This window comes from Scyliorhinus torazame, chromosome 1 (genome assembly GCF_047496885.1).
Source record: "Scyliorhinus torazame isolate Kashiwa2021f chromosome 1, sScyTor2.1, whole genome shotgun sequence".
Classification (NCBI taxonomy): domain Eukaryota; kingdom Metazoa; phylum Chordata; class Chondrichthyes; order Carcharhiniformes; family Scyliorhinidae; genus Scyliorhinus; species Scyliorhinus torazame.
In genome coordinates, this window is record NC_092707.1 from 388,967,726 (window position 1) to 388,993,116 (window position 25,391).

General features: G+C 52.1%; 1 protein-coding gene across 2 annotated transcripts in view; it reads right to left on the bottom strand.

Annotated features, from left to right (window-relative positions):
- kif26ba (kinesin family member 26Ba) overlaps positions 1-25,391 on the bottom strand; it is a 272,137-nt gene that overhangs the window by 20,773 nt on the left and 225,973 nt on the right. For both annotated transcript variants that reach the window (XM_072512933.1, XM_072512936.1), the window contains one exon: positions 16,845-20,223. In XM_072512933.1, coding sequence (XP_072369034.1) covers positions 16,845-20,223 — 3,379 coding nt within the window. The remainder of the gene's footprint in view (positions 1-16,844; positions 20,224-25,391) is intronic.

Consider the following 25,391-nt stretch of genomic DNA (forward strand, 5'->3'; position numbering starts at 1 on the left):
GCTGTTCGATAGGTGATCTTTTGTTCACCTCCCTCCTTAACCCTCCCTTTGTCACAAAGCGTCATCTCTCCCAACTATATGAGTTTTACTCCCATCCTTGTTACTCTGAATCAAACTAAATCTGGGCTGACACTCTCAGTACAGCACTGTGAATTGGCGGTGGCCCAATTGATTGCGCTCTTGCCTGTGAATTGAAGGCGGTGGGTTCGAATCCCGATCCAGAGCATAGCGATCAAGGCTGTGCTCCACTGTAGTACTGAGGGAGTGCTGCACTGTCAGAGGTGCTGTTTTTCGGATGGGACATTAACCTGAGGCCCTGTCTGCCACCTTGGGTGGATCCGAAAGATTCCCTGACACTAATTTCAAAGAAATGCCGAGGAGCTATCCCAGGTGACTTGGTCAATGTTTATCTCTCAATCAACATCACGTCATGTGGGAGCTTGCTGTGTACAAATTGGTTGTGTTTCCGACAGTACAGTGTCATGCCAAAAGGACATTAAAGAAAATATATGTCAACTGCGTAGGGCAAGAGGGGTGCAATCCGAGTATGGGGAGAAGGCGAGCCGCATGGTGGCACATCAGCTGCGGAGGCAGGCTGCGTCCAGGGAAATATTGAAGATCCGGACTGGGGCTGGGGATGTGGTGTCAGAGCCAGGGAAGATAAATGAGGCATTTAGAGAGTATTACCAGGGATTTTATGAGGCAGACCCAGGAGGAGAGGAGGGGGACATGGGGCGGTTTCTGGATGACCTGGAATTTCCCCAGGTGGAGGAAGCAAAGAGGCAGGCGTTGGAGGAGCCCCTGGGGCTGAGGGAGGTGCTGGATAGTATCAGGGGTACGAAGTCGGGGAAGGCCCCCGGGCCGGATGGGTACCCGGCAGAATTATATAAGGAATTTGCGGCGGACCTGGCACCACATCTGTTGGGGGGTTTAATGAAGCACTGGAGAAGGGGGAGTTGCCGGAGACGATGACGCAGGCAGTAATCACACTAATCCCCAAAAAAGGGAAGGATCCGGTGGAATGGGGGCCGTATAGACCCATATCACTATTGAACACGGATGTGAAAGTATTGGCTGAGTTGTTGGTGGGGAGGATGGAGGATTGTGTCCCAGGGGTGATTGCAGAAGATCAAACAGGCTTCGTGAAGGGCAGGCAGCTCGCAAGTAATATAAGACGGCTGTTGAATGTGGTGATGAATCCGTCGAGAGCTCTGGTACCGGAGGTGGTGGTGTCCATGGACGCGGAGAAAGCATTTGATCGGGTGGAGTGGCAGTACTTGTTCGAAGTTTTGGGAACGTTTGGGTTTGGGCCGAGATTTGTGGCATGGGTGCGGTTGCTGTATGTGGCGCCAAGAGCGAGGGCGAGGACGAATGATATGAGCTCACAAAACCTTGACTTACACAGGGGTACGAGGCAGGGGTGCCCGCTGTCGCCGCTGCTGTTTGCGCTGCCCATAGAGCCATTGGCGATGGTTCTCAGGGGGTCGGCAGAGTGGCAGGGGATAATGAGGGGACAGAGGGAGCATTGGGTGTCGCTCTATGCCGATGACCTCTTGCTGTATGTTTCGGATCCGATGGAGTGTATGGGAAGGATTATAGGCCTGTTGGGGAGGTTTGGAGGGTTCTCGGTATACAAGTTGTATGTAGGGAAAAGCGAGGTATTCCCACTGAATGAGCTAGCACAGCGGGCTAATTTAGGGGGATTCCATGTACGGTAGCGAGGGATAGGTTTAGGTACTTGGGATTCAGGTTAACGAGGGAATGGACGGGGCTCCATATGCGGAACTTAACGGAGCTGGTGGAGGAGGCCAGGGAGGATCTTAAGAGGTGGGATACACTGCACTTAATGTTGCGGGGAAGGTCCAAGTGGTGAAAATGAATATTCTGCTGAGGTTCTTGTTTATCTTTCAGGCTCTCCCGATCTTTATACCAAAGGCCTTTTTCTGGAAAGTGGACACAATCATCTCTGACTTTGTATGGGCGGGGAAGGTGCCGAGGATGGGGAGGACCCTGCTGCAGAGGCAGAGGCAGCAGGGGGGTTTGGCGTTGCCAAACTTGCTTCATTATTATTGGGCGGCGAATGTGGACAAGGTGCGGTGGTGGTGGGAAGGAGAACGGGTAGCGTGGGTTAGGATGGAGGAGGAATCTTGTAAGGGGTCTAGATTGAGGGCTATAGTGACGGCAGCATTGCCAATGGCTCCGAGTAGGTATTCAGGGAGCCCGGTGGTGCAGTCCACGGTGAAGATATGGAATCAGCTGAGGAGGCATTTTAGGGTGGAAGGGGTGTCAGTGGTAATGCCGCTGTATGGTTGGGTGACCTGTACGACTTCCTGCGGTTAGAGAAGATAAAGTATGAGTTAAGGGGCTCAGCAGGGGAACTTGAGAAAAGGTGGGGGATGTTTGTGACCGTGTTTGAGGAGCTGTTCGTCGAACGGGGGGTGGGGAGGGGGGGGCTGAAAAAGGAGGAAAATCTGTACAAATTGTATAGTTGATTGTTGGGAAGAATGTTTCCCGGGGTGTTTATTTGCTGGCTATTTCATCAAATTATTTTTCTCCATATATAGTGGACAAAGTCTTCACATTGACCGAAGCCATGACTGTCTGCAACTCACGCTTTAACTTTAACCTCAGAAAACCACAGCAACCTCGTTATCTCTAAAGAGACGCAAATGCCCCCTGCGACTGCCGAACTCAAATTCCAAGGAATTACACAAAGGTTCCTTTATATTATTATATCCCGGGGCCGGGATCGAACCCAGGTCCTCGGCGCCATGAGGCAGCAGTGCTAATCACTACACCACCAGGCCGCCCCTGCTGTGGAGTTGTTAATAGAGGGTTGAATCACTCCAAATCTGAAGGGTTGGGGAAAACTCCCCACTGCTTATGAAGGAGGAAATTAAAAATTCAAAATACTTTTCTATTTACAGACAGACAGTGAGGGGTTGTCGAAATTAATCCCCCCCCCCCTGTCCGCAATAACAGTGACTGTACTTCATAGACTGTAAAGCACTTTGGGATGTCCCGATGTCATGAAAGAAACGATATAAATGCAAATCCGTCCATTTTTTAATCATTCTTAAACCAGAAAGGAACAGAGGAAACAGTTTCAGCCTTTACAATGGGTCGCGTATGGTAATCATCTTTTTCCACTTCAGCTAAAGAATTGCGTTTTGAAATTCAAACCATTATCTCCAAGGCCTGAGAAACTCTTTGGTTCCCATTTCATTTTATATGCCGCTCCTAATCTCGTAAAATGTGCCATTCTGTGACGCAGTCTGGTAGAACGATGCTGCTTCTGACGGCTCCTGTCCATAAAGGGAAGCCAGGCGACGGTGAAATATCGAAGCTGACCCCGGGGTCTGCGTCGCTCTCTTTCTTTCTCTTCTTCTCGGCAAGGAAGTCTTTGGTCTGACCGTTAGGTCTACGGCCGGGATCCTCTGGGGCTGCCCGCTAGACGGGGGTATTCGCGATGGCGTGCAGAATCGCACGCCGGGCCGAAATCGCCTGCGCGGGTCTCCGCGCCACCCCCCTTGCCGGCCATAATAATAATAATAACCCTTTATTGTCACAAGTATGAAGTTACTGTGAAAAGCCCCTAGTCGCCACATTCCGACGCCTGTTCGGGGAGGCCGGTACAGGAACTGAAACCGCGCTGCTGGCCTTGTTCTGCGTTACAAACCAGCTGTCTAGCCCGCTGAGCTAAACCGGCCAGAGCGGGTATCTGAACACCTTTGTCGAGCTTCCCGCCCCCAACCCAGTAGGATCATGCACATAGCTCATTGGAGCTATTTTACATCTCAATGATAAGCAGGAAGTCCGACTCACTAGCCAGCTGGAATGCTCGAGCCCCCCCCCCCCCCCCCCCCCCCCCCCCACCAACGAATCCGGGAGCCCTGCAGCGGGGGTCGTCCCTGCACTTTCTAGGAAGCACTTGAGAACAAAGTGCCAGACTCATATTAAAAAAAAGACTGGGGTTAGGAAATCACCTGCCTCCCTGAGTTGATGGATTCCAACAGAGTGGCACAGTGGTTAGCACTGCTGTCTCACAGCACCACGGACCCGGGTTCAATTCCAGCCTTGGGGCCCCTGTCTGTGTGGAGTTTGCCCGTTCTCCCTGTGTCTGAGCGGGTTTTCTCGGGATCCTCCTGTTGCCTCCCACAGTCCAAAGGTGTGCAGGTCGGGTGGATTCACCAAGGACCCTCAGCCAGCACCACCCTGACCTGTATGTATGTCGCCGCTCCTTCACTGTCGCCGGGACAAAATCCTGGAACTCCCTCCCTAACAGCACTGTGGATGTACCTGCACCACAGGGACTGCAGCGAGTTCAAGGAGGCAGCTCACCACCACCTTCTCAAGGGCACTTAGGGATGGGTAATAAATGCTGGCCTGGCCAGCGACATCCAACGCCCCATGAGAGAACTTTTAAAAATACAAAGATTCTCAGCCTTGGTAACGTGAAGGGAGTCCCGAAGTTTGAGATCCTAAATCTTAACAATGCTGCCATTAAAGCAGTAATTAACTTTACCAGGCAGTCGCGAGTGTTCCAGCAGTCTGAAATAATCCGAACTGCAGAACTGTGTCTGAATCCTGCCTCATTAATCACGGCACTAACTGGATGGGCATCAAACAACTTTCAACATTGTGTATTCTGTGTGGAAATGAGAGTTCGTATTTCAATGTTTGGCACAAATTCAAAAACATAAGTAGTATATTATTCCTTTGTCTAGAATGCTACCGGGAGTTCATAATCACTGGAACGTGCCAATTGGAGTAGACCATTCAGCCCCTCAAGTCTGTCCTGCTATCAATTAGATCCTTATCTCAACTCCATTTATATGCCTTGGTCCTGTCACTTTTAACACCCTTATCCAATAAAAATCTGTTCAAGGCTATAAAGTAAACCACCATTATTAGCCCTTTTTTTTTACAATGATCAAACCAGCATTGTAATTCCCTCTCAGTATCCCAGGGCTATGTAGATGTGTGTGTGTGTGTAGCGGGGGGGGGGGGGGGGGGGGGGGGTTAATCAGCCAGGGTTCCAGCTCCAGACTCCCAGTCAGAGATTCCTGTGACAAAGCCTCGGCCTAAATTGGGCTTGGCTGTGAGAGTCCCATAGGTACCTTCGCTGCAAGGTATTCATTGCTTAAGATTCACGCGCATGGAACAGCTGTTTGGGGCGTCACGGTGGCACAGTGGTTAGCACCGCTGCCTCGCAGTGCCAGGGGCCCAGGTTCAATTCCGGCCTTGAGGTGACTGTCTGTGTGGAGCTTGCACGTTCTCCCCGTGTCTGTGTGGGTTTCCTCCCACAGTTCAAAGAAGCGCAGGTTAGGTGGATCGACCATGATAAATTGCCCCTTAGTGTCCAAAGATGTGCAGGTTAGGTGGGGTCATGCGGTTACAAGGATAGGTGGGGGAGTGGGCCTAGGAAGGGTGCTCTTTCAGAGGGTCGTTGCAGACTCAATGGGCCAAATGGCCTCCTTCTGCATTGTAGGAATTCTATGGTTCTATGGCTGCTCTCCTTGAGGTACGGGAGAGATGGTCAGCATCACGAAAGGTCCTGAAGAAGTTCCTTTGGAGGCTCTGAGGATTCTCCCCGTTCGTGTGAGAACACTAACGATTGCTGACTCAGCTTTGGCCACATCCTTTCCAGAATCCATAATGCTTTCAGAAACAGGCACAGCATTCCGATGAACCCATCATTCCGAAGATTCTATCAGCCCAAAAGAAGGAGCAGAATTTTCCACCAATTAAATATTGGGAAGACCAAAGGTCTTCATTCCCCCCCCCCCGCCCCCCCCGCCGCCCCCCCCCCCGCCACAAATTCCATTCCAATCGACTCTCCCCGATGCTGACATTCACAAGCTTGATGTCATGTTTGACCTTGAGATGAACTTCTGATCACATATTTGCATCGCCACCGTTAATTTTCACTCTACCTATTTCCCCCCTGCCTCAGCACATCTGCTGTTGAACTGCTCATCCCTGCTTTTTTAACATCTAGAACATCCTACCCTCCATAAAATTGGGGTCATCCAAACCTCTGCTGCCTGTGCCTAAGTAGCGACAAGTTCCGTTCATCCATCACCCCCCTGGCCCGCTGACCTGCCCTGGTTCCTGGTTCCTCCAGACCTGCCCCTGTTAAAACTGTAAATGGGTGGATTGGAGACGGGGTGGGATAAGGTTTGCAATGTTTTTGATTCTGCTAACATCTCAACAATCTAAGGTCACCCATTTTGGGGGTTAAAGGTGCTCCATATTGGGGCGGCACGGTGGCGCAGTGGTTAGCACTGATGCCTCACGCCGCCGAGGACCCGGGTTCGATTCCGGCCCCAGGTCACTGCCCATTTGCACATTCTCCCCGTGCCTGCGTGGGTCTCACCCCCACAACCCAAAAGATGTGCAGGGTAGGTGAACCTGTCACGCTAAATTGCCCCTTAATTGGAAAAAAATAATAATTGGGTATTCTAAATGTTTTTGAAAAGTTGCTCCAGATTGACAATTGGCTCTCTGTGAACAGGGTGACCACACAAGAACATAAGAAATAGGACTAGGAAGAATGGTTGCTACACCATTCTAGACAATCCTCGCCGATCGAGGGATTCAACTCCACCTTGCCACCCAACCCCCATAACCCTTGACTCCCTGAGAGACCAAAAATGTACCCATTCCAGCCTCAAATGTATTCAACGATGGAGCACCCAGAACACTCTGGGGGCGAGAATTCCAAAGATTCCCAACTCTTTGAGTGAAGAAATGCGTCCTCATCTGTCACCCCCCCTTATCCTGAGACTGTGACCCCCTGTTTTAGATTCCCCGGCCAGAGGAAACAACCTCTTGGTGTCCTCCCCTACCTAACCTCCTCAGAATCTCCTATGTTTAAATGCGATCGCCTCTCATTCTTCTAAAGTCCAGAGACAATAAACTCAATTTGCTCATGGGGCAACCCCTTTGTCCCAGAGACCAATCGAGTGGGCTTTTGCTGTTTCGCCTCCAATGCAGGTATGTCCTTCCTCAACTGTGCAGACAAATCTGCACACAGGATTCCGGATGTGACCTTACCACAGACGAACCATGTCCCATCCTAATCCGCAAGTACCGGAACGGCAGGGAGTGCAATGAGGAACAGGAATCATGGCTCTTTTTCCTCCCGGAATTCAGAGCATCCCAAAAGCTGTCTTTACGTGGACCGGCGGATCAGTAAAGAATGGTTAGGCCCCATCTCGTTGTGTGTCTTAGCACCAAGTCACAATCCATACAGGGAGCTATTATGGAATGCTGGAGAACCACTGGAGGTATTGAGATCCCACCTGCGTCTTTCTCCTTCAGGAGTAAGCAGGTTTCCTCAGGATGGGCAGATTCCAGGTGGAGCACTTCCCTCCTGAGCATCCTCGACACCGGAATTACCGGCAAGGGTTTAAGATAAGAAGAATCCCTCCCTTCTTTTTCCATTGCTCCTGTCAACTCAAATTTTCTCGCTCCACAAATGGTGTCAGACCTGCTGGGGGGAGGTCCCAGTATTGTCCAGCTTTTATCTTTCTGACTGACTCCAGCTTTTACTCTCTCTTTGCGCGATGTGTAAAAACAAAATAGCTGCGCTATTTTAATTTTTAATAAAGGACTTGACTGTAGGGAACGGTCATTCATGAAGAAAAGGAGAGAACGGCATTAACGCAGCATTCTCGGACACTCGAACACTCATTGGAGTGTTCAACGGGTTGGTTCGTCAACTCTGCCTGGATGTTTTGTGGAGGTCTTTGGAACCTGTCCTATCCCCAACTGCCCCAATAAGCCAAACAGCCTCTCCCCCTCCAAAATGAGCAATTGGGAAAGGTGGAGATGATGGCATAATGGCAATGTCACTGGGCTAGTAATCGTGAGGCCCAGGTGAACACTCTGGTGACATGGTTTAAATCCCATCACGAGATCTGGCGGAATTTTAGATATTCTAGTTAGTCTCAGTAATGGAGATTTCGGGCAACATGGTGGCATAGTGGTTAGCACAGCTGCATCACGGTGCCGAGGTCCCAGGTTCGATCCCGGCTCCGGGTCACTGTCCGCGTGGAGTTTGCACATTCTCCCTGTGTCTGCGTGGGCTTTGCCCCCACAACCCAAAAATGTGCAGGGTATAGTGGATTGGCCACGCTAAATTGCCCCTTAATTGGAAAAAATAATTGGGTAATCTAAATTTAAAAAAAAAAGAATAATGGAGATTTCACAACTATCGCACCCAAGGAGCAGGGAAGAGGACCCCCCTTTGTAAGTCCTCTCCCAGGTCTGGCCAAGTTTGTCATTAACAGGTCCAGGCAGCAGGCGGTTGAGGGGGTTCTCTGTCTTCCCTCTACCGCAGCTATGTGTGCAGCCAGGTGGCCTTGGAGGGGGAGTATGTGGCGGCCTCCAGCATGTTGGAGGCCTTCTGTGTCCAGTGGGCACCGCGGGGGCTGTGGATCATAATCTGCCCCCGTTTCTCTTCCTTCTCTTTCAGCCGTTGGCAGGTTCGTGGACGTTTCTTACTTTTACAACATTTTTGGGGTTCTAATGTATTTCTTCAACTGAAGCATAGATCATAAAATCATAGAATTTACAGTGCCTGGGCCTATGGCTCCAGTCTTCCAGTTTGACAGCCTGCATCAGCCACACAGTTCTTGGTCAACAAGGGAGTGAAGAGCTGTGCGGGGGCAGGCAGGAAAGTGGAGTTAAGACCATAATCGGATCAGCCGGTGTGTCATGACGCACTGAGCGGTACGAGGCGCTTAATGGCCTATTCCTGCCCCCATTTCCTACGATCCTGTGAAAACCATTGAAAACTGCACACCTGAAAAACAAGATGGCTGCCAATGGAGAACCAGCACTACTAAAATACTTGGCGACATTTCTGACTTCTGCCTTTCTTGTAAAACAAAACACCTCATGAATCTATACCCTTTAACAATAGGTTCAAAGGTTGCTGGCGTATGAGGCGATGTGTGACGAAAAAGGTCCGCCTCATAGCGACAGGACGACGGGATCTTCAGGCGTTATTTTGAGAACACAAGTGGATTAATCCGATCAGCTGATCGCTGGCGCTGGCGCTCTCTGAGGCCAGGCCACTCGTGCGAGCTCACACGTAAAAAGGAACCAACGGCACTTTTGGTTTGGACGACTGAGCCAAACACGCAAACACTATGTATTCCCTCCGCCATGGAAACCGTCCTTTCTTACCTGGGTTGCCGTTCCGACCGGTTTCGGAATCAGGCTGCAAGGTTGAAAACTGGTTGGCTGGTGGTTACTACCTGCCTCCCCATTGGACACGAGAACTAGGCGACACAGTTTAAGAATAAGGGGCCTCCCATTGCACACAGAGCCGAGGGGAATTATTTTCTCTCAGACGGTTGTGAATCTTTGCAACTCTCTTCCCCAGAGAGCGGTGGAGGCAAGGTCATTGAATATATTTAACACAGAGGTAGATAGATTCTTGACTAACAAGGGAGTCAAAGGCAATGGAGGGTAAACAGGAATGTGGAGTTGAGGCCACAATCAGATCACCACGATCTTATTGGTTGGTGGAGCAGGCTTGAGGGGCCGAATGGCCTAATTTGCATGTTTGTGTGTCTCAGCAACCACCCCCTCCCCCGGAACCCACAGCCCCCATCTTATCCCCCCGTCCCTGTACTTTGAGTACAGAATCATAGAAATACTGCAGAGAAACAGGCCATTCAGGCCCGTGCTGATGGATCGACATGGGCACTTCCCACTCTACCTCATCTGATCCCAAAAGCATATCCTCCTATTTATACAATCGTGCGGTCATACAGAACTTGAATATTGCTGAATAGAGAGACATGGAGCGAAATTCTCCACTGCGGGCCCCGCAAATGTGAACCGCAATCAAGTGGAGAATCGGGCATCCGGCGATGATTTGGACGCCATGCTCCGGTCCTTCGCTGGTGGCCATAACGAGGTCTGCGGCCGGCGATGATTTGGATGCCATGCTCCGGTCATTCGCTGGTAGCGGTAACAAGGTTTGCGCCCCAAGCTGGCGGTGGCATGCAAAACCGGTATTGGCATGCATTTCAAAGTGACTAGCGGGCCGGACACAACATGCTCCGCCCTGCCGCAATGCTCCGCTCCTCTCAGGCAGACGTTTCCCGGGCGTGAATTACTACACCCGTTTACAAATGTGGACTGGGCGCCATGGCAACGGAGGGGAATCGGGAAGCTAAAACCATACTGTGGAATTCTTGAAAACATGGCTTGCTACAGGATGGTTGCCCGGGCCAGGGGCAGCAGCGGGGAGTGACTTGGTGCCAAGTCCGAGGGCTTGCGGCATCCCCCTCGGGATCGGGGTGCCCTGGCTCAGGCCCCCATTGCTGTAGTCTGTCTTTTAAACAGACCCCTTTGGTGCTGCACTCAGGCTCGTGGCTGCTCAGACTGCGGAGGCCTCTGGTTATCTGGGAGCTCACACAGGCTGCCTTTCATACCCCAGATGTATGGTCAAGGGCAAAACACAATCAGGAGCCCACCAGGTGTGGGCACTCCTCAGAAGTGCTGCCCCATTGCAGGGGAAGCAGGGGATCAGCAGAGCTCACCCCAACCAGAGGACACCTGCACCACAGCCTCAGGGCAGAGGACACGCCCGTGGCCCCCACCCCTCTGGATCACCAGCTGTCTCCTCCTGACGAGACTGGAGGCACTGACTGCCGCTGCCAACACGTCCCATGCAGTGTTCAGGAGGGCCGGCTTGAGTCTGCGGCACACCCTGTGGAAGAGGGTGTCCCTCTGCTCCTCACTGGCATGGAGCTGTGGGTTCACCTCAGACTCCCGGCCTCGGAGGGCAGGTCTTCTCTGAGCCACCTTGGTGGCTGCAGTGAGTGGGTGGTGAGTGGAGTGCTTAAACACAGCTCCCGCTGCGAGACTCTTTGGCACTAACTCCGGCCCCAACGGTTAGAATGCTCACTGGGACGGGAATTGCACAGAATTCACTCCAGCAGAGTGCTGGTCGATTAGCATGTATTAGCTCCACAAATAGCGCCCCCAACGGGAACACAAATTGCACGCAGTTCAGTTCTGGAGTCAACGTTTACTCGCCCAAATGGAAAATTCTTCCCATGCTGTTGAAATTTTTCACTATGCACTCATCAGGACAAATGCAAGAACTCCAAATTTCAAACAATTCCGACTATAGCAGAGTGAGCTAAATAGCTGGCTTGCAAAGCAGAACAATGCCAGCAGCGTGGGTTCAATTCCTGTACTGGCCTCCCTGAACAGGTGCCGGAATGTGGTGACTAGGGGCTTCTCACAGTAACTTCATCGAAGCCTACTTGTGACAATAAGTGATTATTCTTATTATTTATACTACAGGGGAAAAGATTAGTTGGCAAGTTGATTCCGGTTGGCCGAGGCTTTTCTCCTGTAGTATATACGGTTATGATTGTTTGAAATTTGGTATTCTTGCATTTGTCTAGATGGGTTCAAGATGAAAATCTTCAGCAACCTGTCTCTCTTTTCAGCAATATTCATCTGTTCCTTTATCACTCAGGTACTTATCTAATTTCCCTTCAGATGGATCGTGTGTTTATCTTAATAACTAACCATAGTTCTGGCAGCAAACATAAAGGATGTATTGTCTTCTTCCATAGAAACATACATAGGAAACAGAAGCAGGAGGAGGCCATTCAGCCCTTCGAGCCTGCTCCGCCATTCATCACGATCATGGTTGATCAAGTTCAATACCCTGATCCCGCCTTCCCTCCATATACCTCGATCCCTTTAGCCCCAAGAGCTATATCTAATCCCTTCCTGAAATTACACAACATTTTCACCTCAACTACTTTCTGTGGTAGTGAATTCCACAGATTCACCACTCTCTGGGTGAAGGAATTTCTCCTCACCTCAGTCCTAAAAGGTTTACCCCTTATCCTCAAACTAAGAACCCTAGTCTGGACTCCCCACCATCGGGAGCGTTCTTTCTGAATCTATCCTGTCTAATCCTGTTAGAATTTTATCAGCAGAACTCTCCTTCTGCGGGAACCTCCGCTTCACCGGCAGCACACCCACAGCATGGGTTTCCCAACGGCCTGGGGCGGCCACAATGGGAAACCTCATTGGCCGGCTGCGGGACCTGGAACGTGGGTGGCGGATTGGAGAATCCCGCCCTATAGGTTTTGCCTCTGCTTATTGGGATGTATGAGTCGCTGGTGTCATGTGAGAGTACCTTTAAGAAATGGATGTTTAAGCAATGTACCTTTAAGAAATGGAGCTGATCATATTACTGAAGTGATGTCAGAGGGTGGGGGGAGCTGAGCTCACTTCTGCTTTTGAGTTTCAGTTTGAGAAGGCAGCTGGGAGTGTCTGTGTGTTTTGCTGTGAGCTGCAGGAAGAAACACAGAGCTGGTCTGTTGATGTCTGCAATCCAAAGACTATAAATATATTGAATGTAACCGAATGTGTTATTGTTTTTGAAGGTTTGAAGTCTTTTGGATGTTTAAAGGAACAGTTTGAAGGATTATTTAGTGTTGTAGTCTTTTGGGGTTATCTTTGAAGTAATGGGTGTTAAGATATTCAATGTTTGTTTTTAAAAGGTTAACTTGAGTTCATAGAATGAACATTGTTTTTGTTTTAAAAACCATTTGTCCATAATTGCCGTATCACACCTGGAGAGTACGCCGTGTGCTTCCCACACCACAATCTATTAAAAGTTGTGGGTCAGTTGAACTCCATGAAACACTTTGGGGTTCTGTAAACCCGGACCCATAACACTGCAAGGGGGGAATGTACCGTCCAATTTCACTATTAAATGCGGGTGCAAAGTTGTTGGCGTCGCGGATCGAGGGTTGTGTGCCAGGGGTGATAGGGGAGGACCAGACAGGGTTCATGAAGGGGTGACAGCTGTCGGCGAATGTACGCAGACTGCTCAACGTTATTATGTTGCCCTCGGAGGGGCAGGAAATGGAAGTGGCAATGGACGCGGAGAAGGCGTTTGACCGGGTTGAATGGGCATATGTGTTGGAGGTGTTGGGTGGGTTTGGGGATTGGGTTTGGCTGGTGTACATGGTGCTGAAGTCTGGATGAATAGGATTAGTTTGGAATCCTTTGGGCTACACCGGGGCACAAGGCAGGGGCGCCCACCCTCCCCGCTGCTGTTTGCTCAGGCGTTAGAGCCATTGGCAATGCCGCTTAGGGCATCAAGAGGGTGAAGGGGGACTGAGCAGGGAGGGGTTGAACACAGGGTCTCATTGTACGCAGATGATCTCCTGTTGTACATTTCCGACCTGGTGGGGAGTTTTGATAGGATCATGGGGTTCCTGGGGGAGGTTAGCCGTTTCTCAAGATATAAGTTGAATATGGGAAAAACGAGGTGTTCCAGATAAATGCCAGGGGGCAGGAGAAGAGGCTGGGAGAGTTGGCTTTCTGGGTGGTAGGGGTGAGTTTCCGCTATCTCAGGACACAGGTGGTGCTGAGTTGAGCCCAGCTGCGTAAGTTGAACTTGGTGCAATTGGTGGAGGGAATGAATGCAGACCTCAAGAGGTGGGAGGTATTGCCCTTGTCTTTGGTCGGGCATGAACAGATGGTGAAAATGACAGTGCTGCCCAAGTTTCTGTTCGTTTTTCAGAGCCTTCCCATCTTTGTTCCTAAGTCCTTTTTTAGGAAGGTGAACATTTTGAGGTTCGGGTGGGCGGGGAAGGTGAGGTGATGGTATCAGCGTTGAGGGTTTGGAACCAGTGTAGGCAGCACTTCAGATTGGAAGGCATGTCGTTGTGGGCGCCGATATGTGACAACCATAGATTTGCACTGGTGGGGCTGGACACAAGGTCCCAGGGATGGCGGCAGCTGGGGATGGAGTATTTCAGGGATTTATTTGTGGGAGAAAGGTTTGCAGGCCCGGTTCAGCCTGAGGAGACGTACCAGTTGCCGAAGGGAAACTGATTCAGGTACCTGCAGGTGAGGGACTTTGTCAGAAAAGAGGCGCCGTCCTTTCTGGAGCTGCCACCTCCGATGCTGCAGAGGGTAACATTGGGGGGAGGGAGGGTGGCATGTGGCGCAGTGGATAGCACTGGGACTGCGGCGCTGAGGACCCGGGTTCGAATCCCGGCCCTGGGTCACTGTCCGTGTGGAGTTTGCACATTCTCCCCGTGTCTGCGTGGGTTTCACCCCCACAACCCAAAAGATGTGCTGGTTAGGTGGATTGGCCACGCTAAATTGCCCCTTAATTGGAAAACAAAAAATAATTGGGTACTCTAAATTTAAAAAAAAACATTGGGGGGGGGGGGAGGGGAGTGTGGCGGATATATATGGAGAGCTGGTGGATAGGGAGGGCGCGCCTGTGGAGGAGGTAAGTGGGAGGAAGAGTTGGGGGAGGAGTTGGGGGCTGGGATGTGGAGGGAAGCTCTGTGGAGGGTGAATGCTTCCTCCTCGTGTGTGAGGTTAAGCCTCATCCAATTTAAGGTGCACAGAGCCCATATGGCGGTCTCGAGCATGAGCCGGTTGTATTCGGGGCTGGAGGACAGTTGTGGGCGGTGTGCTGGGGAGGGGGGCTTTGGGCATGTCCGAGGTTGAGGGGGTTCTGGAAGGGCTTTTCGGGTGTAATGTGTGAAATTCTGGGCGTAGGGGTGGCCCTGAGTCCGGAGGTGGCGACATTTGGAGTGTTGGAAGATCTGGGAGTTCAGGTGGGGAGAGAGGCCGTTGCCTCTCTGATAGCCTGGAGATGGATTTTATTGAATTGACGGGACTCGGGGCCGCCAAAGGAGAGGGTGTTTGGTGAGTAACCTGGCGGAATTTGTACACCTGGAAAAAGTTAAGTTCGCCATACGTGGCGTGGAAGCCTTTCATCAACTTCATTAAAGTGAATTCAGGCATTATCGTGGGTGGTGGGCCAGGAGGTATGGGTGTTTATTTTGTTTGAGGGGATGTGATATGGTACGAATTAAGGAATGACATGATGGGAAAACTGGTCAATGGGAAGACTGGTCAAAATGTTTGATACAATGTAAGAAAGGCAGAACTACTCATTCCAGCTCACCAGGCCCATGTAAAGAATGCTCACAGTTCACCAGACCCCTGTAAGAAATGCTGCCCTAACCATTTCAGACTGTAAGACTGATAAGGCCAACTCTGCATAACTTGAAGTCTGAAAAAGATCAGCGAAGGTCGAGCCATTCCAAAATACCGGACCTCGGCAACTCCTGATAAAACTAACTCGTCATAACCCAGGGCTGTAGGAATAAAATAAGATAAGTTCAGGAAGAAATAATTCTACTCCAACCTTTCACTGTTGCCTCCAAGGACAAGATAATGGTATGAGTGATGCGACCAAAAAAGGTCTGTTTTATGACATTGCTTCCGTTTCTATTTCCGATCAAATTCCTGACTATGCTGTTGTCACGCAATCCTGATAACGATAATGTATAAATATTGAGCTGATGCTCTGTGAAAATGCGGACTTGAGAAGGAATATGCAAGTTTCATTTACTGCTCTCTGACTTCAAGTTTCAGCCATTACTGCATGCAGTCGGTTTGAAAATAAAGCCTTGTTATTTTGTCTTAACGAGCGTGTTGAATCTTTCTACTACAGAAGCGGGAAAATATTGACTACAACAGGGAAGGGAAAAAAGCAGGAGAGTTTGGGGTGTCAGGGGGTGGAGGGTGGGCCGGGGAGAGATGAGGAGGATGGATTGTTAGTTTTGGTGCCTGTTGCCAAGATTTGGTTTGTGTATTTTTATATATATGAAAAATGCCTTCAATAAAAATATGTCTTAAAAAAAAAATGTTTTAATAAGTTTCTATGAGGTTCCCCCCTCACTCTTCTAAACTCCAATGAATATAATCCGAACCGATTTAGCCTCTCCTCATATGACAGTCCCACCATCCCGGGAATCATCCTGGTAAATCTACGCTGCACTCCCCCCATAGCAAGGACATCCTTCCTCAGATAAGGACACCAAAACTGCACACAATTCTCCAGGTGTGGCCTCACCAATGTTCTATACAATTGCAGTAAAACATTTCTATTCCTATATTCAAATCCTCTCGCTTTGAAGGCCAACATACCATTTGCCTTCTTTACTGCCTGTTGTACCTGCTCGCTTATTTTCAGTGACTGATGCAAGAGGACAGCAAGGTCTCGCTGAGTATCCACCTCTCTCAGTTTACACCCATTCAAATAATAATCTGCCTTCCTATTTTTGCTACTGAAGTGGATAACCTCACATTTATCCACATTATACTGCATCAAAGTGCCCACTCACTCAGCCTGTCCAAATCCCACTGAAGCATCTCTGCATCCTCCTCACAGCTCACCCTCCCACCCAACTTTGTATCATCTGTTCATAGAATCATGGAATTTACAGTGCAGAAGGAGGCCATTCGGCCCCTGGAAAGAGCACCCCACTTAAGCCCACACTTCCAACCTATCCCTGGAACCCAGCAACCCCACCTAACCTTTTTTGGACACCAAGGACAATTTATCATGGCCAATCCACCTAACCTGCACATCTCTGGACTGTGGGAGGAAACCGGAGCACCCAGAGGAAACCCCCACACACACGGGGAGAACGTGCAGACTCCGCACTGACCGTGACCCAAGCCGGGAATCGAACCTGGGACCCTGGAGCTGTGAAGCAACTGTGCTAATCACTGTGCTACCATGCTGTTCCCTCGGCCAAATCATTATATAATGTGAAGAGTTGGGGTCCTAGCACAGATCCCTGCAGTACCCCACTAGTCACTGCCTGCCAATCGGAAAAAGACCCATTTATTCCAATGTTTCTGGTCCCTGTCTGCTAACCAGCTTTCTATCCATCTCAAGACATTACCCGCAATCCCATGGGCTTTAACCTTACACAGTAATCTGCAATGTGAGATTGTCTTACCTGTGTTCATCCTTCTCTTTGGAGATTTCAGACTCCTGGACCTGCCCGCCACTGAGGTTCCATTTTCGCTCATGGAGTCCTGTGCTGAGGATCCGCTCCCTGTGGCTTCGCTGTCTCTGATCATACTCTCATAGCCGCTGCTGCCTCCACTGTGGTAAAACAGGGCGGTCTTCCCCATGGCCGGTGGCAGCTCGCCACTCAGCACGCTGCTGTTGTCACTCCCGTGGCCGCTGCTGCACCTGTGTGGCTTGCGGGGCGGGGTGACCTTGCTGTAGGGCGACGGGAGGGGCTGGGGGGGGGACCTCTCGCCAGCGTGCGCGCCCCACTCGTCCGACTCGGCGCTCCCCCGCAGCTGGCCGGCCCTCATGCCCGTGCTGCCCTGCAGCAGCTCAGAGATGCGTCCGTTGACGGCTCGGAGGGGCAGCTTGGCCACGAGGCTGGAGGCCCTGCTCTGCTTGCTGCTGAGCGACTGCGTCGACCAGGACATGTTTTTCGAGTTGGACGGCATGCTCGAGCTTCGGCCGACGGACTGAGGCAGCGACTTGGTGGAGAAGCTCAGTGTCTTTGTGCTCGACGCTGACAGGCTCCGCGACTTGGGGCTGGCCAAGAGCAGCTTACTGACGGCAGACATTTTGGACGAGCTGGACTTTGGGGAGGTGCCCAGTGAGGGTGGAAAGCCGGGGTGTGTGGGCGAAGACATGGTGGTTCGATTCAGGCTCCTGCCTGTTCGAGGCATTGTGCTATCTCGGGAGGCATTGACCTTTGCCCCTACTGATGCCAAACTCCCTGCCCGTTCTAAAGATAAACATTCGTACTGTCCTGCATACCTCCTGTTCAGGGAATTTGGCTGACTGCTGGACTGCTCAGTTTTCCCACTAAACGCTCTGCTGCTGTTGTCCACATTTGGGGTCTTGGCCTTGCTGTGAGGGATGCCTTCATCTGGGGTACTTGCCAATGACGAGATGGCACTACTGCAAGACATGTGCTGGGGGCTTGCTCTGTTTCTCTGATCGAGGCTTGACTTCCTGACGGGAGGCAGAGGGGGCATTCCTTTAGGCCTGGGCAGCATGCTGTGTTTAGGAGAGCTTAGCCTTCTCTCCAGGGTGGCCTTGGGGCTGCAAGGGGTAGAGGCCTGCGATGTGGCGGCAGAGCTGTTGCCGCTCTCCATTGCGAGGCTCAGGGACCTCAGCGAGATGCCGTCAGGGTCGTCGTGCTTGCCGAGCAGTGCGTGCTGCAAAGCTCTGGACTTGGCGCTGTCCGATGAGAAAATGGAGCTCTGGCTCGAGGAGGTGGTCAGCGCCATCTCACAGCCGTCCACCATCCTCTTGGCATGATCGGCCTGGATGGGGGAGCCGGTGGTCTCGCAGCTGCTGAGGCTGTCGGCTGAGCTTTGCTTCTGACTACGCCCAAAGGTGGGCTGGTCCCCTCTTTCCGCCCTGTCGCTCCCGTCCAGGCTGACATCTTCCTCCTCTTCCTCCCCCTCTTCCCGCTTCAGCCACGGGTCATCAAACTTCATTTCTTTCGGACTGTAGATGCCCGCTGACTTCACGTCGCAGTTGTGGGAGTGGGCCGGAGAATACCTGACAGACGACAGCACATCAACCTGATCAGACAAATGAATGGGCTGTAGCCTGATACAGGGGTGCACTGAAATGTTTGTCTGAATCGGGAAACAGCCCTCACCTGCAGACAGGCCCGACGCGTTTGATATTCTGACAGTGGTTTTGCCCAAGGCAGCGATTTTGCAGTTTTTGTTGGGCGCCGTTTGGTGCATGTTTTTGGTCTCATTGGCGTTTTCTGGCGTGGCAAAGAACTTATCCATTACCGAGTACTTTCCGCTCCGCGCGTATGGCACGCACTCTTCCGGAAGGTTGCTCTCCACATCCAGCATCGAGGGGTCTGCCAAGGCTTCACCATGCCCGCTGCAGGCCTGGGTGACAAAGTTGTGGCAAGACTGCTCTCCCTCACTCATCTCACTCAGCCAGGAACTAATGGAGGAGCGCCTGCTGCTGGAGACCAGGACCTTCTCATCGAGGCCGGGCTTGGGAAAGGGCAAGAACTTGGCGATGTTTACTTCGGAGAAGGGAGCGGTGTTGGAGTAGCAGTCCAGGTCCTCGTTGATGCTGCTGATGATGCTGACGGGCCTGGAGCCCGAGGCCAGGGCCTGGACCGAGCAGTCGCTATTGAAGCTGATGATGCTGGTGGGCCGCCCGTTCTCCAGGATTCCGCTGATGGTCAACTCCTCCACCAGAGTGAAGACCAGCTCGTCCTCTCCGTTCAGCTCCAGCGGCTGTTGCAAGGTGACCGTGGCCATCATTTCCTGCTTCGGGTCGTCTGCCGTGTCCTGCTCTTGGTCCGAGAACATGGAATCCTGGGAATACTCCGTGCCGGAAGATACCGATCGCTTCATTATTTGAGGGCTCATTCCCACTGGTGCAGTCCTGATTTCGGGCTGTTCCAAGACTTCATGACAGGTCTTCTCACAGTCTTTGGTTAGCGTTTGTGGTGGGGCAGGTGCCGGGCTGGGCAAGGACCCCTTCTGGGTGTACACTTTGCAGCGCTGTGAGGGGGAATGTTGCGGTTTATAGTCTGACGTCTTCGAAAGGCTTGCTACCCCCAGCCTTGGCGAGCCCATAGGCCTCGGCTTAGCCTCCGCGCTGCCACTACTAAGTGGGACTTCTTTCATACCCTGTGCCTTTGACGCGTTCAGTTGGGCCGTGCTACTCCCCATTACGCTCCTGGGGGAGGATGGCGCAGAACCACTGCCGTGGCTTCCTAACGGGACAGGAGACGGGGCAGCTTGAGCTCTGCTGAGGGTGGGATGCGTATCCTCCGGGTTCTCCTCGGCCGCCCACTGGGTGGAGGCCAGGCCGCTCGGTTGATGCGCCTCTCCCTCGCTTTGGGCCTGAGCCTCCTCGGTCCTCAGGGATTGGTCGCTGCAAGGTGCCACGGGAACCTCTTCAAAGGGAAACTTGCTGGGCTCCTCGCTGCCGTCGATGCACTCGAGCCTCTCCTGAAGCTCGGCAAAGGTGTTGCACTTCAGGCAGTCCTGCTCTGGGAGAGCGGCCACAGGCTCGGCCGCACCCTCGGGCCTCATCTCGTTTTTGTTCTTCTGCAGCGAGGGGATGATGGGCACAAAGTCAGGCGGGCCCTCGTTGTCGGTCAGCTCCTTGTCCGAGAGAGCGGTGCCATTGGGGCCCACGTAGATCACGGTGTCGCAGGACTGCTCACTACTGGACGAGTAGTCCGGTTCGCTCGAGAGGTTTAAGATGGGGAGGTCCGGGTCAGCTCCCCGTGGGTGGAAGGGTCGCAGCTGGGTGGGTCGGCGCATTCTCCCCTCTTCACAAGAACTCTCGCCCCCGGATGAACTGGAAGTATACTGCATTCAGAGAGCAAAGAAAGTCAGTGATCAACTGTACACAATGACAACCTCAACCTTTAGCACAAAACCTCACCGGGGCGTACCAGTTTCCCGTGTGCGAGAGAAGTCAGTTCCTCGCCGGGGCAAACCAGATCCTTCACCTGAAAGCACCTCACTCTGAATTGGAACTGCTTGCACTGGGTACCAGCCGTGGCTGCTCACTGACACGGTTAAGGGCCCAAGTCCCACTCCCAGAGACTGGAATACACAATTCAGGCTGACACTCGAGTGCCGCACTGGCAAGAGTTTTGGATGAGATGTTACAATGGGGGGGTGGGGGGGTTTCCTATCTGTCCTCTCTCAAAAAAACCATGGCACCAATTGAAGAACAGCAGGGGAGTCGTTCCCCCCCCCCCCCCCCCCCCCCCGCCACGCCCAACAACCCCCTTAATCCAATAAACCGCATTGTTAAAAACAAATTATTTGGTTGTTCATCATGGTGCGTTTTAGTGGGATCTTGCTGTGCCCAATATTGGCGGCGGTGACGCCCCATGTTCCAAAAGTGACTCCTCTTCGAAAGTACCTCACTGGCTGTCAGGCATTCCGGGGTGTTCTGGGACCTCGAACGGGGTCAATGAACAGCAATTTCCGAAGAAACCCATGTAAAAGACCAGGAGGACGAGTCAATGGCCTGTTAAACAGCCCGCCAGGCCCGAGTCTAATCCACATTCACGGCACTGAGGAGTCAGCATTACTGCCCGGCTAAGGGGCCAACTGGCCTGTAAGAGTTGTAGCCCGCAGCCTGTTCCGTGTTACCCAACCCCCCCGTGCTTGGGGTAGGCGTGAGATAAATTGTGGTTAGTGCAGGCCGGCATTAAGCACATTGAGACATGTCCCGATTACCGTCTGCAATTCAAAGCAGCCAAGAAGCCTTTGATTCATTATGCAACAACAGTACAAACTATTAAAAGCTTGTCAAAAGGAAGGAATCCTCTTTTATTTATTTTCGCAAGCTAACTGGCAGCAATCACCAGGTCCTTAGCTGAGCTCGCAGCCTTGAGGGGGATCTGATGGGAATGAGAGAACCAAAACAGAGCGTTCGCCCCGACTGGACTCTGCCCCTCCCGCCCTTGTACGCTGCCAGCATATTAACTGGACTGCAGAGTGAGGTGAGAGGCCTTTGTGGAAGCAGATTCAGCGGCCGTCCAATTGAAATCAGTGGACTAACCGATCAGTGGATTCCCGCTCTCCGTGGGGTCGATGGGTAACTGACGCAGGTCAGAGTTCAACCCTGCCAGGTTCAGCTGCAGAGAAGTGGACTGGGGATTTGAGGTGACGGAAGGGGTCCCCACTGCCGAGATTGGTCTGCTGGCCACTGATCCAACTCACTGCAATTAAATTGGTGGAGTCAAATCCCCCCCCCCCCCCCCCACCCTTCCACGGGCACAGACCCCCCGTCCAGCTGCTAATCTCAGACAAGCAGCCAGCTGGCTGGCAAACCTCTGGCCATGAGACTGTGCCAGCGAGAGGGCGATGATCTCGGCGGCGTCTATGTTGGCGAGGAGGAGTGCCCGGCTCTCTTTCAATGTGTGAGAGTTGCAACCACCCGAGAGGGCAGGCATATTTAACAAATCAATCGAATGGCGCCACATCTGTACTGGAGCGCCAGGCCGAGCAGGATGTTCTACAAAATATACTCTGCCATGGGGTGTGGGTGCGCCTGGCAAGGCCCATCCCCAAAAGGCCCCAGTTAGGAGTCAACTACATTGCTGTGGATCTGGAACCACACGTAGACCAGGTAACAAGAGTAAATTTCCTCCGCTAAACCAGAAATCTTTTTTACAACAATAGTTTCACGGTCATCAATACTGAGACTAACTTTGTAATTCAAAAATTAAGGAGCTGAATTTGAATCTTACGAGCTGCTGTGGTGGAATAGGAATAAGAGTATTAGCCTGAGATCGGGGTTAGGGGTCCAGAGACATTACTACACCAGCAACTCCCCCTCTTAAACACGGCTGGATGGGCAAGTTCAACATTGCAAAGGGGTTTAGGGATTTTGAAGCATTCTCATCCTCGTTTCTGCATTTGGGTCTCACTCCAGGATTTGAGTACAAATATCAGGGGCTGACACTCCAGTGCAGTACTGGGGGAGTGCTGCACTGCTGCAGGTGAGATTTTAGACGGAGGCCCTGCCTATCCTCCCAGGTGGACAGAAAAGATCCCAGGGCACTATTTCGAAGATGGGCAGGGGAATTCCCCCTGGTGTTCAGGCCAATAATCGTCCCTCAATCAATGCCGCAAAAAAAAGATCCAGTGCTCGTTGTCACCTTGCTGTTTGTACGATCTCGCTGTGGTACCCACTGGACACTGTGCTTCCTGCATTACCACAGTGATCAAACTTCACAAAGTTCTTCATTGGCTGCTGTGAAAGGTCCTATATAAATGTGATAAATAACCCTGCCTCCCTCTGCCCGAACCTTTGCTGTTCCAAGTCATTCACACAGGCTGGTTTTTACACGCCCATGCAGGATTCCACAGTGTTTGATAATTACAGGGTGAAAGAGACACTGGTACTACCTCAGATTATTCATCTGCTCAGGACAGTGTGATGGATCAATATAAATTGCTCATATTCAATCATCATTACCGGTGCGTAGCCAGGTTTGAGGCCTCCCCAGTCACCTGCATGAATCCCACTCTGACTTGCAGCGGAGTACCGCCATTACCCGGCTGCTGAGGCCTTCGGGAACCGGACCGGGAAGCATCCCAAGGGCACAAAATTTGGAGTTCTCTCCCCCAAATCTGGGGATAACTGGAGATTTAGCGACTATCAGTGTTGGGTTGTTGCTGGGCGAGGCGATGAATACGGGAGCCAAGGTGGGAAATCCAGTTGGGGCTCTGCTAACTGAAGGTGACGCAAGTTCCCACGTTCCCTAAATTAGGGTCTTCACCGGGGGTGGGGGTTCCCATTTCGGGTGGCAACTACCCACTTCAGCTATCTGGAGGTGCAAGTGGCTCGGGACTGGGCTCGGCTCTGTAAGTGGAACTTGACGAGTCTGGTGGGCAGGGTCAAGCGGATATACTGAGGTGGGGTAGCCTTCCCCTATCACTGGCAGGCCTGTTGCAGGCGGTTAAGGTGAACATTTTGCCGTGGTTTATATTTTTATTCAGTGCCTCCCGGTCTTTTTGCCTAAATCGTTATTTTTTTTATGGGGGTGGATAGGTTTGTTTCAGCATTTGTGTGAGCAGGGAAGGTGGCCAGGATTGGGAGAACGATGCTTCAGAGAGGACAACAGTCAGGGAGCCTGGCCTTCCCAACCTGTTATTGGACGGCGAACGCGGAGATGGTGCGGGGTTGGAGCAGGGACACGGAGGCTTTGTGGGTGAGGATGGAAGTCAGGGGTCGGGGGTTGCGGGCGCTGGCAACGGCGCCGCTCCAGTTTGCCCCAGGGAACTATTCGGGCTGTCCGGTGGGTGGCCATGCTGAAAATATGGGGGCAATTTCGGGAGCACTTTAGGGTGGGGTCGAAGTTGATGCCGATCCGAGGGAACCACGGGGCCGAGCCAGGGAGGATGGATGCGAGGTTTCGGGGATGGGAGGAGCGAGGGTTGATGGAAATGAAGTACCTATTTTGAGAAGGACGGTTTGCAAGTTTGGAGGAGCTAGGGGAGAGCTCCGCGAGAAAAGTTTTCCGGACTTTTCCGGTGGCACCGCCCTCCTCGTTGCTGGACGGGGGGGGGGGGGGGGGGGGGGGGGGGTGCTATCGGTGATAGGACTGGAGTGGGGAGGGTCGCCTCGCCGATACATGGGAGGATTTTGGGGGAGAATATGGCGTGGCTGCAGGGGTTAAGGCCAAGTGGGAGGAGGAGCAAGGGGTGGTGCTGGAGGAGGGATTGTGGTGTGAGGTGCTGGGGTGGGGGGGGGGGGTGAATGTCTGGGATTGATACAGCTAAAGGGATACACAGGGTGAACCTGAGGGGGTGGAGGATGTGTGTGAGTGGTGTGGGAGGGGCCTGGCCAACCACGTCTACATGTTCTGGTCCTGCCTGAAGGTGGGGAAATTTTGGAGGTCATTCTTCAGCACCATGTCAGCGATCTTGGATTTGGAGGCCAGTTTCTGGTGGCCATACTTGGGGTGTCAGACTTGCCCGAGCTGCAGACAGGAGCAGGGGCGGATGTTTTATCCTTCGCCTCGTTGATCGCTTACAGGCGGGTACTGCTGTGGGTGGAGGTTGGTTTCTCCAGCCTGTGCCTCGGTGTGGGGAGGGGGGGGGGGGGGGGATTTAGTGTAGTTCTTGCATTTGGAAAAATGTTACATTTTCTCTGAGGGGGGCGAGTGAGGGGCTCCACAAGAGACGGGGTTTGTTTGTATTACATTTTAAGGAGCTCGTTACTGTCAGCTGGCGGGGAGGGTAAGGTGAGGTGATTGGTTTGGGGTGGGGGGGGGGGTTTGGGGTTTTGTGTTGGTTTTACTTTGTAATGTTTGGCGCATTAAATGTGAAATGTTAAAAATGTAGCATAAAAATACTTTAAAATAATGAGGGCCTGGAATGAGCTGGCCCTTTCTCACGGTCGTGAACAGAATAATTTCGCAAAATGTGTAGCTGGAGCCTAAGTCAGACTGAATGCTGAGTCTGAGGGCTGAGTTGGTGAGAATGGAGTTGGCCTGTGTAGGCCTGAGAAGGTTCCGGGCCAGGCCCCGGTGTGCGAAGAAGAGGAAGTTGGAAGTGCAATGCAATTATCCCTAACCCCCCTGGGCTGGGGCCGGGAGTGAGAGCGGCAAGGTTCCCGGAAGGTGCGTTGATGGAATTGAACTCCGCTAGACTACCTGTGCTGGTCATTTAAATGACATGAGCTGAACTTCTTTAGTCCCCAATGGGGGGTGGGCATGAAGGAGGACGGGTACGTTCACGTTGCCTGGCCAGTGTGCTGGTTCCCTGGCTTTGTCCGGCATCCAGACCGCTTTCCTTGGGGGACAGCAGGGCTACCTTCCCACATGCACAGGAAGCCAATTCACCTTATTAAAGGCGTATCAAAGTTGGAGAGAGGGTGCGTCCATCTTGGGACGTCTGTTCTCTCTGTCTCTCTCTTTCACTTACCTGAAAAGACAGACCATTGCTTAGACTCATAGACTGGAATTCCCTGGTCGTCGCGATCCAATTTTCCCACTGGCAGCGCACCC